Source organism: Babylonia areolata, chromosome 32 (assembly GCF_041734735.1).
Source record: "Babylonia areolata isolate BAREFJ2019XMU chromosome 32, ASM4173473v1, whole genome shotgun sequence".
Taxonomy (NCBI): Eukaryota; Metazoa; Mollusca; class Gastropoda; order Neogastropoda; family Buccinidae; genus Babylonia; species Babylonia areolata.
The window spans coordinates 11,837,638-11,855,137 of NC_134907.1; the positions used below are offsets into that span (position 1 = coordinate 11,837,638).

A 17,500-nucleotide genomic window follows, 5' to 3' on the forward strand; every position below is an offset into this window, starting at 1 on the left:
TTAAAAACGAGAAAAGAAAATAAATAAAGAAAGAATGAAAGAAAGATAAGAAACAAATTGCATGACATACATCCTAACACATGTACAGACCTTCTATTTGTATAGTTAAAAACGAGAAAAGAAAAGAAAGAAAGAATGAAAGAAAGATAAGAAACAAATTGCATGACATACATCCTAACACACGTACAGACCTTCTATTTGTATAGTTAAAAACGAGAAAAGAAAAGAAAAGAAAGAAAGAAAGAATGAAAGAAAGATAAGAAACAAATTGCATGACATACATCCTAACACATGTACAGACCTTCTATTTGTATAGTTAAAAACGAGAAAAGAAAAGAAAAGAAAGAAAGAATGAAAGAAAGATAAGAAACAAATTGCATGACATACATCCTAACACATGTACAGACCTTCTATTTGTATAGTTAAAAACGAGAAAAGAAAATAAAAGAAAGAAAGAATGAAAGAAAGATAAGAAACAAATTGCATGACATACATCCTAACACATGTACAGACGTTCTATTTGTATAGTTAAAAACGAGAAAAGAAAAGAAAGAAAGAATGAAAGAAAGAAAAGATACGAATGACAACATTTGCAACACATACACAGGCCTGTCTGTATAGTCTAAAAGAAAGAAAAAAAACCCAAACATACATCTTAAAAAAGAAGAAGGAAAAAAAAAAAGAAAAAAAAAATCGTATGACATACATCCTAACATAGACTATGTACAGACCCTCTATTTTGTATTGTTAAAAACAAGAAAGGGAAAGAAAGTAGTGTCGTAGAAGGCCAGGGCTGTGCCGGGCAGGTATATTCACGGGGACCGCCAAGGCAGCCGGATTGGCCTTAGCTGGAGATGTGAACACTCCAGTGGACTGCGCCCCGTCTCCCCTATCAAGCTAACAGAACATCCCTCGGTAGCCCAGCTAAACTGCGCCCAACAGCAACGTCCCACACAACACGACAATTTTCATCAGCATACTGATGTTGGTCGTAAAGTGGAAGAAGCAGACAAAGGAAGGAAGAAAGAAAAGAAAGAAAGAAAAAGAAAAGATACGCATGACAATATTTATAACACATGCATAGACCTATATGTACAGTTCAAAGAAGAAGAAGAAGAAGAAGAAGAAAAATCATAGGACGTAGGTATACATTGTAACATAATGCACAGACCTTCCATCTATTTGTGTATTAAAAAAAGAAAGAAAAAGATTAAGAAGGAGAAGGAATAAAGAAGAATAGAATGGCATGACAGAAATAGTAACACATACACAGATCTCCCTGTATAGTTTAAAAGAAAAAACCCTCAACAACATCATATGCATCGTTAACATTATGCTCAGACCCTCTATTTGTATAGTCAAAAAGAAAGGAAAGAGAGAGAGAGAGACACAGAGAGACAAAGAAAAAAAAACATGACAAAAACTTACATAAGTGCAAACCTGTTAGGAATCGTATGACATACATCCTAACATATGTACAGACCTTCTATTTTGTATTGTTAAAAAAAAAAAATTAAAAATACAAAAATACCACACACACCCCCTCCCAAGAACCCATCCCCACCCCCTCCCAGAAAAAAAAAAGAATAGAAAGGTATAACAATAACTGTGACACATGCGCAGACCTGTCTTTATGGCTTAAAAGAAAAGAAAGAAGAAAAGAGAAAAAAAAGAGAAAGGAAAAAAAAAAAAAAAAAAAAAATCAACCATATGACCCACATTGTAACACATTCTATATTTGTACAGATAAAAACAATGAACTGTAGGACGAAAATTGCAACATATGCACAGACTTAGTATTTGTGTAGTTTTTAAAACAAAGAAAAAAAAAAAGTACCGTATTTGTGTAGCTTAAAAAGAAGGGGGGGGGAAAAAAAAACAACAACAAAAAAAACAACAACCCGTAAAGCTGGAATTGGAACAAACGCGCAGACACTCTATTTTGTATAGTTAAGGCGGGGGAAAAAGAACTGTATGACAAAAGTAATAAAATAGGCGCAGGTCTTGAATTTGTGTACTTTCAAAAAAAGAAAAAAAAGAACCGAATTTTAAAGTATGCGTAGATCTTCTACTTGTTATAGTTAAAAGAAAGAAAGAAGAAAAAAAAAAATCTGACAAAAAGTGTAATTTAAGCGCAAACCTTCTATCTGTATGATAGAAAAAAAAAAAGTATGACAAAAATTGTAAATATGCGTAGACCTATTTGTATATATGAAAAGAAAGAAAAAAAATCGTCTGACAGAAATTGTAACATATATGAAGAACTTCTATTTGTATAATTTAAAAAAAAAAAAAAAAAAAAAATCGCATGACAAAAATTGTAACATATGTGTACATCTTCTTCCGTATGTATAATGTAAAAGAAAACAAGAAAAAAATCGCACGAAAAATTAAAAAAAAAGTAACATATGTGCAGACATTCTATTTGTATAGTTCAAAAGAAAGGAAAGAAAGAAAAAGAAGAAGAAAAAAAAGAACCGTATCACAAAACTGTAACATAATTATGCTCAAATCGACCTTCTATTTGTACAGTTAAAAAATTTGTAATATATGTGCAGACCTGTTTGTATAGTTTAAAAGAAGAAGAAGAAGAAGAAACATCTTATTTCAAGCATTGTAACATATAAGTGCAGACCTAATCATTTCATGGAAATAGCATTGTACACATAATCTGAATCCTAACTTCAGCTTTGATTAAGGACAACATGTACCCACTCCGTGTGTCTACAAGTAACCCTCTGTAGAGACAACGTGAATCAACAACAGTGCCATCATATAAACAGGAGAAATATTACCGACAACACATAATTATCTGACATTAAAAAAAAAAAATAATAAAAATAATAAAGGTTGAAATGAATGTCCATTTCAGTAATTGATTTATTTCAAACATGCCATCGCTTGGTGTCAAAGTTATAGGGAATGTTAGTTTTCTGTATGAAATATGCAATCAAACACACATTAATTTTCAGGCTAGCCGACTTTATATATATATATATATATATATATATATATATATATATATATATATATATAATCAAGTTGGTTATCTGGACACACACACACACACACACACACACACACACAGACTGCACAAGTACGTACGAGAACCCTCACTTAGAATCATGGCAAAGAATTTCAAATGGGATGACTCTAGTTCAAACACAAACACAAACACACGCGCGCGCGCGCGCGCGCACACACACACACACACACACACACACACACACACACACACACGTAGTGCAAAGTGCATTTAAATCTAAAGACACTATCAACCATTCCATTTGAAGTGTTTGGCGGGGTGAAATCGCTTGGCGCCCGCAGTTTTTAAACACATTTCTTCAACAATACCACTACATGCAGGCGAGTTCGCGCACACATGCATGAATGCAACCGCACGCACGGAAGCACAAACATGGACATGTGTATGTGTGCAAGTACACAGAATCAATACACACATGCATATGCAGTGGCCTTCACACGCAGTTGAATAACGCATGCACGCACGCGAGCACACACACACACACATTCACACACGCACGCACACATACACGCACGCACACACACACATTCACTCGCACACACACACACACGCACGCACGCAAACACATACACACACACACACGCACGCACGCACGCAAACACACACACATTCACACACGCACGCACACATACACACACACGCACGCACACACACACACGCACTCACTCACACACACACACACACACGAACGTATACGTCGTTAGTGTCACTCTTTCGTTCACAAAGATGATGATGATAATATTGAATATCAACATGAAGTCCTTGGTGGCTGTATTAGCAACATTTTCGAGGTAAAACATGTAGGCATAAACTGGGCAAATATGACAATAACACACAGCGATCCATGACAACAACAACAACAACAAAAAGTATATGGTACAGTGTAGATTGCACAAGTGATATATTAAATATACATCGAAGGAATACGTTCTGTAATCAAAAGGGCGTGCAATTAAAAATTGTGACTCGCTGACATCCATAATTACAGTGTAATAGCCGAAATTTTACAGAAATGTGCAACTGCAAAGCACACGCACGCACACACACACACACACACACACACACAGCATGAACATGTGTGATATATACATCCATCAACGCACCCAGCGACACAAACAACAAACAACCGATCCCAAAACAATCAACTGTATACACAGTTTCAGTTTTCAGTTTCAGTAGCTCAAGGAGGCGTCACTGCGTTCGGACAAACCATATACGCTACACCACGTCTGCCAAGCAGATGCCTGACCAGCAGCGTAACCCAACGCGCTTAGTCAGGCCTTGAGAAAAAAAAAAAAAAAAAACCCAAAAAAACCGGGGGAATAAATAATAGATAAGCTTACATAAATAAATAAATGAATAATAATTATAATATAGAAAAAGGTAGTAGTAATAATAATAGTAATACTAATAAAATGATAATAATACAAAATAAATAAATAAATAAATAAGATAACAATGGTGATAAATAAGCGAATAAATGTAAAATATGAAGACACACATTCACACATACACCCACGCATGCACTGTACACAATGTGGTCAACAAGAATGTAACATCAATATTATTAGAGTCTACAAGGAGTGTTAGATTATAACAAGAAAAAAAAAAGTAGCAATTGTCATACACGTTATTATCATAAGTAGTAGTAGTAGTATGATGATGATGATGATGATTATTATTATCATCATTAATTGTTGTTGTTGTTGTTGCTTATAGTTCAGCCGACCGCACAGGCCCATATCGGAACTGCCCAATTTATGTACCAATACCCAATCGCGTTAAACACAAATCTGTCACACACACACACACACACACACACACACACACACACATATATTATTAAACCCAGTCAGCTAGTACAGGAAGACAAACTTGTGGGACTGTTTGGGAAATTTTGTCAGTAACTGCTGCCGAAAACGCCATTGCGTGCAGGAGTGATTCAATGTCTTGTTCAGTATTTATCTATTTTTTATTTTGCTTTTTTGTGCGTGTTTTCACTTTCTAACTTTGCATGCGTGTCTTATAAACCTTGTTCACGTTTAATTGACATTAAAATTGATTCTGATTCTGATTCACATACACATACACGCGCGCGCGCGCGCGCACACACACACACACACACACACACAGAGCAACAAAAAAACACCATTAAGATAAACTTTCAAAACACTAGTTAGTCATACACGTAAACCAGACCACAATCCAGCTGTGTGATAAAAAAAAAATAAAAAAAATAAAAAAAAAAGAAAGAAAAAGAAAAAAAAGGAAACTAACACAACAAACACCCCCTACCATTGTGCACGTGCAACAATTATAAGGGAGTCACACTCCCCCCCCCCCCCCCCCCCCCCAAACCCCCACACCAACCCCAACCCCCCACCCCCTCCATCACCCCGTCCCCTCCACATTATCACAATTATAAAACATCTTCACTTTGAAGCATTAGAGAGAGACAGATAGAGAAACAGAGAGACAGACAGACAGAGACACAGATAATTTATTCAAGTACAGGCCATTGCCCCTCATGAAGGGGTGCAAACACATAATATTGTTAAGAAAACAACAACAACAAAAACCAAGTAATACGCAGTCATGTCTTCAAGAAATGAAACAGAGAGAGAGAGAGAGAAACAGAGAGAGACAGAGACAGAGAAACACAGAGAGAGAGAGACAGACACAGAGAGGCAGAAACAGAGAGAGACAAAGAAACAGACAGACAGAGAAACAGAGTCAGAGAAACAACATGGAGACAGAGAGACAGAAACAGAGAGATAGAGAAACAGAGACAGAAAGAGAGACACAGACAGAGAGAGAGACACAGAAACAGAGACAGAAACAGAGAGAGAGAAACAGACACACACACACACACACACAGAGAAACAGGGACAGAGAGACACATACAGAGAGAGAGAAAAAAGAGAGAGAGAGACAGAAACAGAGAAACAGACACAGAGAGAAACAGAGACAGCGAAACAGACACAGAGAAACAGAGACAGAGAGGGGCACACACAGACACAGAGAGAAACAGAGACAGAGAAACAGAGACAGACAGAGAAACAGAGACAGAGAACAAACTTCAACAGCACCAACAAAACAAGATGATGGCAACTGATTTGTCGCTTGTTATGATGAGTGACCATCCGACGATAAAGTTTGAGGTGCAGTCCTTGCGAATCTGCTCCAAAGCAAGCGTAGACGAACACACACACACACACACACACACACACACACACACGAAAAATACATTTCACGTATGTCACAATGTAGGGCTACCACAATATACTTGTCATCAAAGTACAATGCCTCTTTCACCTCCACAGGTTTTACTGTATGCCTCCGCGATTTAACTCTCTCCATACGAACGGCGAAAGAGACGACGTTAACAGCCGTTTCACCCCCAATTACCATCATCAAAATATTGCAAGCGGAAGGCTCTTATACTGAAGACGTGCATGTTGACAGAGAATACCACAATTCTGACGACGGAAGCTAAAGGTTGGGTCATTCGGACACCCACTGGACATCCGAGGGGTCTGTGTAGAGAAGAGAGGACTGGCCGTACTGAGTGAGTTAATCATTTATTATTTATTCATCATGCACAACATTTAGGCTTATAGATCTATCTGTCCAAATTATGACAAAATAAATAGATGAAAAAAAAAAAAAAATTACGTAGAAAACCCTGCATCGCTCATGGTGTAGTATTCAAGGGATCTGAACACGACCCAAAAACTTGCTCCACCAGAACCTATGTCCTTACATCTTGGGAGAGAACAGCAACAATAATGATGATAATATAGTCCTGTCATCTTCAAGCATGGTAAAAAAAAACCCAGCATCGAAACCCGCGGGGTTAACACATGAAAAAATCCAACAAAACTGTTTCCTTACAAGTGAAAATAACAAAACAAACCCACAACACTCTGCCAGCTTAAAAAAAAAATGGTATAAATTAAATCTCGAACTCAAATGAACTTACTACTGATGTTCCCGAGTGTATATATATATATATATATATATATATTTTTTTTTTTTTTTTCTTGTTTGTGTGTGTGTGTGTGTGTGTGTAAATGCGCATATAATATTGACAGATAGATATATACACGCAACGAGAGACTGTTTCTAGTTTCCAGTCAGCACAAAATCGATAATTTCATAACCGTACATTGTATGTATGTATGTAAATGCGCATTCATAGACAGACATATTGTTAAATACACGCAACTAGAGACTATTGCTAGATTCCAGTCAGCACAAAAATAATAATTTCATAACCGTACACGTTGAGGAGTCTTTAGAATGTATTTAGCAAACTTTTCTCATGGACAAAATATAAAATTAAATAAATAAATACATAAATAAAATAATCATAGACAGCTTTGAATATCAGAATCAACATGAATGTTGCTTTTTTTTTTTTCGTTGATGTTGAAGTTGGTGTTTAAAAAAAAAATCATACCAAGCAGCATACCTAAATTTTTAATGTTCCCAACCAGCAGACAGCCTTTTACATCTTCCCCACTTGGCGTAAATGGTGTTTTTTTGTTGTTGTTGTTTTTTTGTTGTTGATTTTTTCCCCAGACCTTTTCAGTTAAGCACGCCTTTATAGTTCCCCAGTTAGCATGAACAGTTTTCAAATGTTACACGAGTACAGACCATGTTGATTACACACTTTTTTTTTTGCCATTTTCAGCCATTTTCTTTCTTTTTTTTATTTTCTTCTTTGCCATTTTCACTTCTTTTTTTTCTTTGCCATTTTTCAGCGTGCACACAGTCTAAAAATCAACCATCTTGCCACACACCCCTCGGTCCCCCTACACTACACCCCCTATCCCCGTGCCACCCCCCACCCTCACACCCCCACAAAAAAGAAAAAGAAAAAAAGAAATACAAACAAGCAAACAAACGAACTGAAAATAGATAAATTTACTTTTATAAGTACGGGTTTGGAGGAAGCCTTAGCTTTTTTTTTGCTTTTTTTTTCCCCACTGAAAACTTCGATTTCCAAAGCAGAAATCGCACTTCATCATGTTTGATAGGAAACTGCTACATATTCTCCATAATCATTCTCCACCTTTTCTTAGCCATGCATAATTATATGTATGTCTTGAAATAAAGTAGCACACAACGAAATATTTTAGCAAACAGAAGCTTCCTTAGTTCGTGTATGCTCGAGTGAAGAGCGAAGGCGGTTGACATCAACTTTTATTAAGCATAATTATCAGATTCAGCTTCCTTAATAACTCGCGTGTGCACCAGTGAAGAGCGAAGGCGGTTGACATCAACTTTTATTAAGCATAATTATCAGATTCAGCTTCCTTAATAACTCGCGTGTGCACCAGTGAAGAGCGAAGGCGGTTGATATCAACTTTTATTAAGCATAATTGTCAGATTCAGCTTCCTTAATAACTCGCGTGTGCACGAGTGAAGAGCAAAGTCGGTTAATGTAAATACTTTATTAAGCATAATCAGAAATTACCTAACATAAACTAGTTGACGAGGATCGTGATTACGTTTGTGTTGTTGTGGCATGATTATGAGCAGGTCAGTGCTGAGGTAACAATCGTTAGAAAAGGATTGGAAAACGACAACAACAACACCCCCCCCCCCCCCACACACACACACACCCTCTGCCCCCCCCCCCCCCCCCCCCCAAGCCCCCCACTCCTCCCCGAAAAAAGAAGAGGGGGGGGGCGGGGGGGGGGGAAAGAAAGAAAAAAAGCTCTGGCGGCGCGGCTTTGAGATGCAGTAGCACCTAAATATACGATGACGTCACAGCAGCCGTTGGACGTTGGGATTTGTTGATGGCGTCGGAACGCGTCACTGGTGGTGACGTCATCATAAGAGTTTGTTGATGACTTGGGAACGGGTCATTGGCGGTGACGTTGTCATTGGAGTTTTGTTTGTTGATGACGTGGGAACAGGTCACTGGCAGTGACGTTGTCATTGGAATTTTTTTTTTTTATTGTTGATGACGTGGGAACGCGTCACTGGGGTGACGTCATCATTAGAGTCTGTTGATGACGTCGGAAAGTGTCATTGGTGGTTACGTTGTCATTGCAGTTATGTTTGTTGATGACGTGGGAACATGTCACTGGCAGTGACGTTGTAATTGGAATTTTTGTTGTTGTTGATGACGTGGGAACATGTCATTGGTGGTCACGTTGTAATTGGAATTTTTTGATTGTTGATGACGTGGGAATATGTCATTGGCAGTGACGTCTTGACAACCACTGGTGACGTGGTGGCATGAGTGGAGTGTTGACGTGGTGGTGGTGTTGATGTGGGAGTGTCGTCGTCGTTGTTGTTGTGGTTGTGGTGGTGTTATCTTGTTGTTGATGTGGTAGTGGTGGTGGTGTTGTGTTGTTTTTGTGGTGGTTGTAGCAGTGTTATTTTGTATTTGTATTTCTTTCTTTTTATCACAACAGATTTCTCTGTGTGAAATTCGGGCTGCTCTCCCTAGGGAGAGCGCGTCGCTACACCACAGTGCCACCCCCCCCCACCCTTTTTTTTTTTTTTTTGGTATTTTTTCCTTCGTGCAATTTTCTTTGTTTTCCTATCAAAGTGGATTTTCTACAGATTTTTGTCAGCAACAACCCTTTTTTGCTGTGGGTTCTTTTACGTGCGCTAAGTGCATGCTGGCACACGGGACCTCACTTTATCGTCTCATCCGAATGACTAGCGTCCAGACCACCACTCAAGGTCTAGTGGAGGGGGAGAAAATATCGGCGACTGAGCCGTGATTCGAACCAGCGCTCTCGCTTCCTAGGCGAACGCGTTACCTCTAGGCCATTTTGTCAGTGGTGTTGGTGTGGTAGTGGTGTCGGCGTCGCTGTTGCTGTGGTGTGGTTGCTGATGTGGAAGTGTTGTTGTTGTTGTGTTGCTCGTGGTGTGGTTATGGCTGTTGTTGTGGTGGTGGTGGTGCTGGTGGTGATTTTATTGTTACCGTGGTGGTGGTGGTGTCAGTATTTCGTTTTGTTTTTGTTGGCGGTGGTAACATCATTGCTGCTGTGGTGATGATGACATCACTGTTGTTGTTGTTTTTGTTGTTGTTGCTGCTGCTGCTGCTTACTGCGTTACAGTGGCAGATGTTGGCTGACGTCAGTGGAGGGCGGGTGGTGGTGACGTCATTGCTCATCCCTTAGACGCCCGTCTCGAGGATGGCGTGCTTGCTGAGTCGCTCGGCGTCCAGCTTTTCCCAGCGCGCCCTGTTGGAGAGCACCCCGTCCAGCATGGGACGGAACTCTGGCTCCATGCGTGACAGTGCCTGCCGGTCGCACGTGCATGATGGTTATAATGATAGAAATAGCGAGAAGAAGAAGAAGAAGAAGAAGCAGAAGGAGGAGGAGGAGGAGGAGGAAGAAGAAGGAGAAGATGGAGGCAGAAGGAAGGAGGAGGAGAAGAAGATGGAGGAGAATGAACTCTGGCTCCATGCCTGACAGCGCCTACCGGTCTCACGTAATGATGGTTATAATGATGATAGAAACAGCGAGAAGAAGAAGAAGAAGAAGAAGAAGACGATTGATTGTAATTGATTGATTGAATCTTTAATGGGCAAAGATTAGGCACAGGAGAAGGAGGAGGAGAACAAGAAGAAGTAGTAGTAGTAGAAGAAGAAGAAGCAAATGAAGAAGATGAAGTAGAAGGAGGAAAACGAAGAAGAAGATGATGGAGGAGGAAGAGGAGGAGGAGAAGAAGAGGGAGACGTAGAAGAAGGATGAAGAGGAGAAGAAAGAAGGAAGAGGAGGGGGAGTAGAAGAAGACTGATTGATTGAATCTTTAATGGGTGAAGTGTTAGGCACAGGAGGAGGAGGAGGAGAAGAAGAAGAAGATTGACTGATTGAATCTTTAATGGGTAAAGTGTTAGGCAAAGGAGGAGGAGAAAGAGGAGGAGAAGAAGGAGGAGAAGATTGATTGATTGAATTTTTAATGGGTAAAGTGTTAGGCACAGGAGGAGAAGGAGGAGAAGAAGAAGATTGATTGAATCTTTAATGGGTAATGTGTTAGGCACAGGAGGAGAAGAAGGAGGAGGAGAAGAAGATGACTGATTGATTGAATCTTTAATGGGTAAAGTGTTAGGCACAGGAGGAGGAGAAGGAGGAGGAGAAGAAGGAGAAGATTGATTGATTGAATCTTTAATGGGTAAAGTGTTAGGCACAGGAGGAGGAGAAGAAGAAGAAGGAGGAGAAGATTGATTGATTGAATCTTTAATGGGTGAAGTGTTAGGCACAGGAGGAGGAGAAGAAGAAGAAGGAGGAGAAGATTGATTGATTGAATCTTTAATGGGTGAAGTGTTAGGCACAGGAGGAGGAGAAGAAGAAGGAGGAGGAGAAGATTGATTGATTGAATCTTTAATGGGTGAAGTGTTAGGCACAGGAGGAGGAGAAGGAGGAGGAGAAGAAGAAGAAGATTGATTGATTGAATCTTTAATGGGTAAAGTGTTAGGCACAGGAGGAGGAGGAGAAGAAGAAGAAGATTGACTGATTGAATCTTTAATGGGTAAAGTGTTAGGCAAAGGAGGAGGAGAAAGAGGAGGAGAAGAAGGAGGAGAAGATTGATTGATTGAATTTTTAATGGGTAAAGTGTTAGGCACAGGAGGAGAAGAAGGAGGAGGAGAGGAAGAAGAAGAAGACTGATTGATTGAATTTTTAATGGGTAAAGTGTTAGGCACAGGAGGAGAAGGAGGAGAAGAAGAAGATTGATTGAATCTTTAATGGGTAATGTGTTAGGCACAGGAGGAGAAGAAGGAGGAGGAGAAGAAGAAGAAGATTGACTGATTGAATCTTTAATGGTAAAGTGTTAGGCACAGGAGGAGAAGGAGGAGGAGAAGAAGGAGAAGATTGATTGATTGAATCTTTAATGGGTAAAGTGTTAGGCACAGGAGAAGGAGGAGGAGAAGAAGAAGATGATTGATTGAATCTTTAATGGGAAAAGTCTTAAGCACAGGAGGAGGAGGAGGAGGAGAAGAAGAAGATGATTGATTGATTGATTGATTGAATCTTTAATGGGTACAGAATTAGGCACTGGAGGAGGGGAAGGAGTATGAGAAGAAGGAGGAGGAGGAGGAGGACAAGAAGGAGGAGATTGATTGAATCTTTAATGGGTAAAGTGTTAGTCACAGGAGGAGGAGAAGAAGGAGGAAGAGAAGGAGGAGGAGAAGAAGAAGAAGAAGACTGATTGATTGAATCTTTAATGGGTGAAGTGTTAGTCACAGGAGGAGGAGGAGAAGGAGGAAGAGAAGGAGAAGGAGGAGGAAAAGAAGAAGAAGAAGATTGATTGATTGAATCTTTAATGGGTAAAGACACAGGAGGAGGAGGAGGAGGAGAAGAAGAAGAGGGAGACGTAGAAGAAGGATGAAGAGGAGAAGAAAAAGGAAGAGGAGGAGGAGTAGATGAAGAAGATTGATTGATTGAATCTTTAATGGGTAAAGACACAGGAGGAGGAGGAGGAGGAGAAGAAGGAGGAGGAGGAGGCAAGGCAAAGCAAGAAGTTAATTTCATGTGCCCCCGAGGGGGGCACTGAAACATTATACATGAACATCCTTTTGCACACATCATATAATAATAACAAAGGTGTTGTAAAAAAACCCACAAAAACAACAAAAAACAAACAAACAAACAAACACACACACACACACACACACACACACACACGAAAAATCCATTATTTCCTTCGAAATGTAATTCTCTCTTACAGCATACACAGTTTTACTGAAAGAGAGACACTCACAGTAAAAACGAAAGAAGAGGAAGGGGGATGAAGCAGAAGACAAGAAGAAGAAGAAGAGAAAAAAAAGGAGGAGAAGAAGAGGAAGGAGGAGAAGGAGAAGCAGCAAATGAAGAAGGAGTAGGAGGAAGAGGAGAAGGAGAAGAGAAAAAACGGAGGAGAAGAAGGAGGAGGAGGAGAAATGAAGAAGGAGGAGGAAGAAAAAAAAAAAGTTGGAGGAGGAGGAGCAGAAGGAGGAGAAGCAGCAAATGAAGGAGGAGGAGAAATGAAAAAGGAGGAGAAGAAGGAGAAGAAGAAGCAAATGAAGAAGGAGGAGGTGGAGGAAAAGAAGAAGCAGAAAAAGAAAGAGGAGGAGCAGAAGAAGAGGAAGACGGAGGATGTGGAGGAGTAGAAGAAGAAGGAACAGCAGAAGAAAAAGAAGCAGCAGCAAATGAAGAAGAAGGAAGAGGAAAAGAAAAAGAAGGAGCAGGAGAAGGAGGAGGAGAAGTTAGGCAGGCAGACAGACAAGACAGGGGTCACCTTGAAGAGAGGGAGACAGATTCCGTCGATCCAGGACATCTGCAGTTTGGCCACCTCGTCCTGTTTTTCCCTGTCCATGCAGGCCTGTCACACACACACACACACAACACATACAGACATACATACACACGCGCATACGCAGAAAATCCGTCAATTGTGTAATTACAGCCTTGCACAACGTCGACAAGCAAAATTCATATATGAATGTTTCAAAGAACACGTACATCTAGTTGTTTTTTTTTGTTTTTTTTTACCCTTTATTGTTGTGTCTATAAACCTATGATTTACGCTTTTCATGACAGATAGATATGATTCGGATTTACACACACACACACACACACACACACACGAGAGCGCGCGCGCGCGCTCTGTAGTAAAAAAAATAACCCGCTCTCGTCAGACTTTGATTGCAGTGATATCAAGGTCTCCACATTCGAGCGAGTAAGCAAAGGCTTACCCCTCTCCATAACCCCACATCATACCCAACCGACTCCTATATTATTGCTGCCATCCTCTTATCCTTCCTCATCCTACACACATGTATACATACAGAAACTCACACAAATTAAGATACTACATACACACACACGCGCGCGCGCACGCACGGACACGCACGCACACACGCACGCACGCACACACACACACACACGCACACACACACACACATACATACACACACACACACACACACGCACACACACACACACACACACACACACACACACCTGTGGTTGTAGTTTCAGCACGTGTTTCTCCTTGTCTCCCTGGTCGAAGAATTCAGTCACCAGAAACTCAGCAGCCTGTGAGGAACCATAACAAACAACTGTTACAAAGACAAGGGCAACATACAGGACAATTACCCCTGTAGGATAGTACCACTAGGACCCAATCAGTGGTAAAAAGGGACCAACACTTGGCCTAAGACTGCATACAGGACAATTACTCCCTGCAGGGTAGTACCACTAGGACCCAATCAGTGGTAAAAGAGACCAACACTTGGCCTAAGACTGCATACAGGACAATTACCCCTGCAGAATAGTACCACTAGGACCCAATCAGTGGTAAAAAGGGACCAGCACTTGGCCTAAGACTGCATACAGGACAATTACCCCTGCAGCTTAGTACCACTAGGACCCAATCAGTGGTAAAAAGGGACCAACACTTGGCCTAAGACTGCATACAGGACAATTACTCCCTGCACGATAGTACCACTAGGACCCAATCAGTGGTAAAAAGGGACCAACATTTGGCCTAAGACTGTATACAGGACAATTACTCCCTGCAGAATAGTACCATTAGGACCCAATCAGTGGTAAAAAGGACCAGCACTTGGCCTAAGACTGCATACAGGAAAATTACTCCCTCAGAATAGTACCATTAGGACCCAATCAGTGGTAAAAAGGACCAGCACTTGGCCTAAGACTGCATACAGGACAATTACTCCCTGCAGGATAGTACCACTAGGACCCAATCAGTGGTAAAAGGGACCAGCACTTGGCCTAAGACTGCATACAGGACAATTACCCCTGCAGCTTAGTTCCACTAGGACCCAATCAGTGGTAAAAGAGACCAACATTTGGCCTAAGACTGTATACAGGACAATTACTCCTGCAGAATAGTACCACTAGGACCCAATCAGTGGTAGAAGGGACCGGCACTTGGCCTAAGACTGCATACAGGACAATTACCCCTGCAGCTTAGTACCACTAGGACCCAATCAGTGGTAAAAGAGACCAGCACTTGGCCTAAGACTGCATACAGGACAATTACCCCTGCAGAATAGTACCACTAGGACCTAATCAGTGGTAAAAGAGACCAGGACTTGGTCTAAGACTGCATACAGGACAATTACTCCCTGCAGGATAGTACCACTAGGACCCAATCAGTGGTAAAAAGGACCAGCACTTGGCCTAAGACTGCATACAAGACAATTACCCCTGCAGCTTAGTACCACTAGGACCCAATCAGTGGTAAAAAGGACCAGCACTTGGCCTAAGACTGCATACAGGACAATTACTCCCTGCAGAATAGTACCACTAGGACCCAATCAGTGGTAAAAAGGACCAGCACTTGGCCTAAGACTGCATACAGGACAATTACTCCCTGCAGAATAGTACCACTAGGACCCAATCAGTGGTAAAAGGGACCAGCACTTGGCCTAAGACTGCATACAGGACAATTACTCCCTGCAGAATAGTACCACTAGGACCTAATCAGTGGTAAAAGAGACCAGGACTTGGTCTAAGACTGCATACAGGACAATTACTCCCTGCAGGATAGTACCACTAGGACCCAATCAGTGGTAAAAGGGACCAGCACTTGGTCTAAGACTGCATACAGGACAATTACCCCTGCAGGATAGTACCATTAGGACCTAATATTACAAAGGTAGTATCAATAAACAACAGCCAACAAATTACACACACAAAAGACAACAACAACAACATCATCATCATCATCAGATTGACCATCCAAATACCAATTCTATCTGCTTCTATGTTGACTCTCAAAATAATCATTTTGGAAACCATTTTTAATGTTTGCACATATTTTGTATTAACAGGCGTTTTGATCATTTATTTTCTTTTTCCGTGTATCTACTGCCTCTGAGACGTATTTTGCCAGAGAGAGAGAGAGAGAGAGGTAGGCAAAAAGAGACAAAGACAGAGAGACAGGGAGTGACAGAGACAGGAACAGACCCATACAGACAAAGACACAAAGAAGCCCTTCTCTGGACGTCACAAGGCTTGGTGATGGCTGCGATGTCACAGACACAGAGAAACAGACAGACAGAGAAATAGGAACAGACACAGACAGACAGACAAAGACACAGACAAAGAAGCGCCAAGCTCACGCTTCTCTGGACGTCCCAAGGCGTGGTAATGGCGGCGATGTCACAGGCACAGAGAGAGACAGAGAAATAGGAGCAGACAGACAGGCACAAAGAAACAAAGAAGCGCCAAGCTCACGCTTCTCTGGACGTCCCAAGGCGTGGTAATGGCGGCGATGTCACAGGCACAGAGAGACAGACAGACAGAGAAATAGAAACAGACAGACAGACACAGACAAAGAAACAAAGAAGCGCCAAGCCTTCTCTGGACGTCCCAAGGCTTGGTGATGACGGCGATGTCACAGGCACACAGAGATACAGAGAAATAGGAACAGACAGACAGGCACAAAGAAACAAAGAAGCGCCAAGCCTTCTCTGGACGTCCCAGGGCTTGGTGATGGCGGCGATGTCACAGGCACACAGAGAGACAGACAGACAGACAGACAGAGAAATAAGAACAGACAGACAGACAAAGAAACAAAGGAAGCGCCAAGCCTTCTCTGGACGTCCCAGGGCTTGGTGATGACGGCGATGTCACAGGCACACAGAGAGAGAGACAGACAGAGAAATAGGAACAGACAGACAGACACAGACAAAGAAACAAAGAAGCGCCAAGCTCACGCTTCTCTGGACGTCCCAAGGCTTGGTGATGGCGGCGATGTCACAGGCACAGAGACAGACAGACAGACAGAGAAATAGGAACAGACAGACAAAGACAGACACAGACAAAGAAGCGCCAAGCCTTCTCTGGACGTCCCAGGGCTTGGTGATGACGGCGATGTCACAGACACAGAGAGAGACAGAGAAATAGGAACAGACACAGACAGACAAAGACAGACACAGACAAAGAAACAAAGGAAGCGCCAAGCTCACCCTTCTCTGGACGTCCCAGGGCTTGGTGATGGCGGCGATGTCACAGGCACAGAGACAGAGAAACAGGAACAGACACAGACAGACACAGACAGACAGACAAAGACAGACACAGACAAAGAAACAAAGGAAGCGCCAAGCTCACCCTTCTCTGGACGTCCCAGGGCTTGGTGATGGCGGCGATGTCGCAGGCGGTCATCAGCATACTGCGGTAGATCTCCTTGGACTCCCTGTCGTCCCAGCTGGTCTGGCCAGAGTCCACCATAGAGAAGTACTTCTCTCTCAGCCTGTGGGTGGTGATGGTGAACGTGGCCACAGTCGCACAGCACGGTCGCAGTACACAAGCACAAGGACACGCGCGCGCGCGCGCGCGCATGCATGCAAACACACACACACACACACAAACATACACATACGCACGCATACACCGGCGCGCGGGTGCACGAACGCACGCGCGCGTGCAAACACACACATACATGCACATACGCGAATACATACACACAAAC

At 41.7% G+C, this 17,500-nt stretch overlaps 1 protein-coding gene across 1 annotated transcript in view; it reads right to left on the bottom strand.

The window, feature by feature from the left end:
* Positions 1-9,949: 9,949 nt before the first annotated feature.
* Positions 9,950-17,500, bottom strand: part of LOC143276432 (dual 3',5'-cyclic-AMP and -GMP phosphodiesterase 11A-like) — a 209,523-nt gene continuing 201,972 nt past the window's right edge. Inside the window, exons 17-20 of the mRNA XM_076580922.1 lie at positions 17,140-17,281; positions 14,020-14,094; positions 13,295-13,378; positions 9,950-10,316 (exon numbers count right to left, since the gene is read on the bottom strand). Of these exons, the coding sequence (XP_076437037.1) occupies positions 10,191-10,316; positions 13,295-13,378; positions 14,020-14,094; positions 17,140-17,281 (427 nt within the window). The 3' untranslated portion in view covers positions 9,950-10,190. The remainder of the gene's footprint in view (positions 10,317-13,294; positions 13,379-14,019; positions 14,095-17,139; positions 17,282-17,500) is intronic.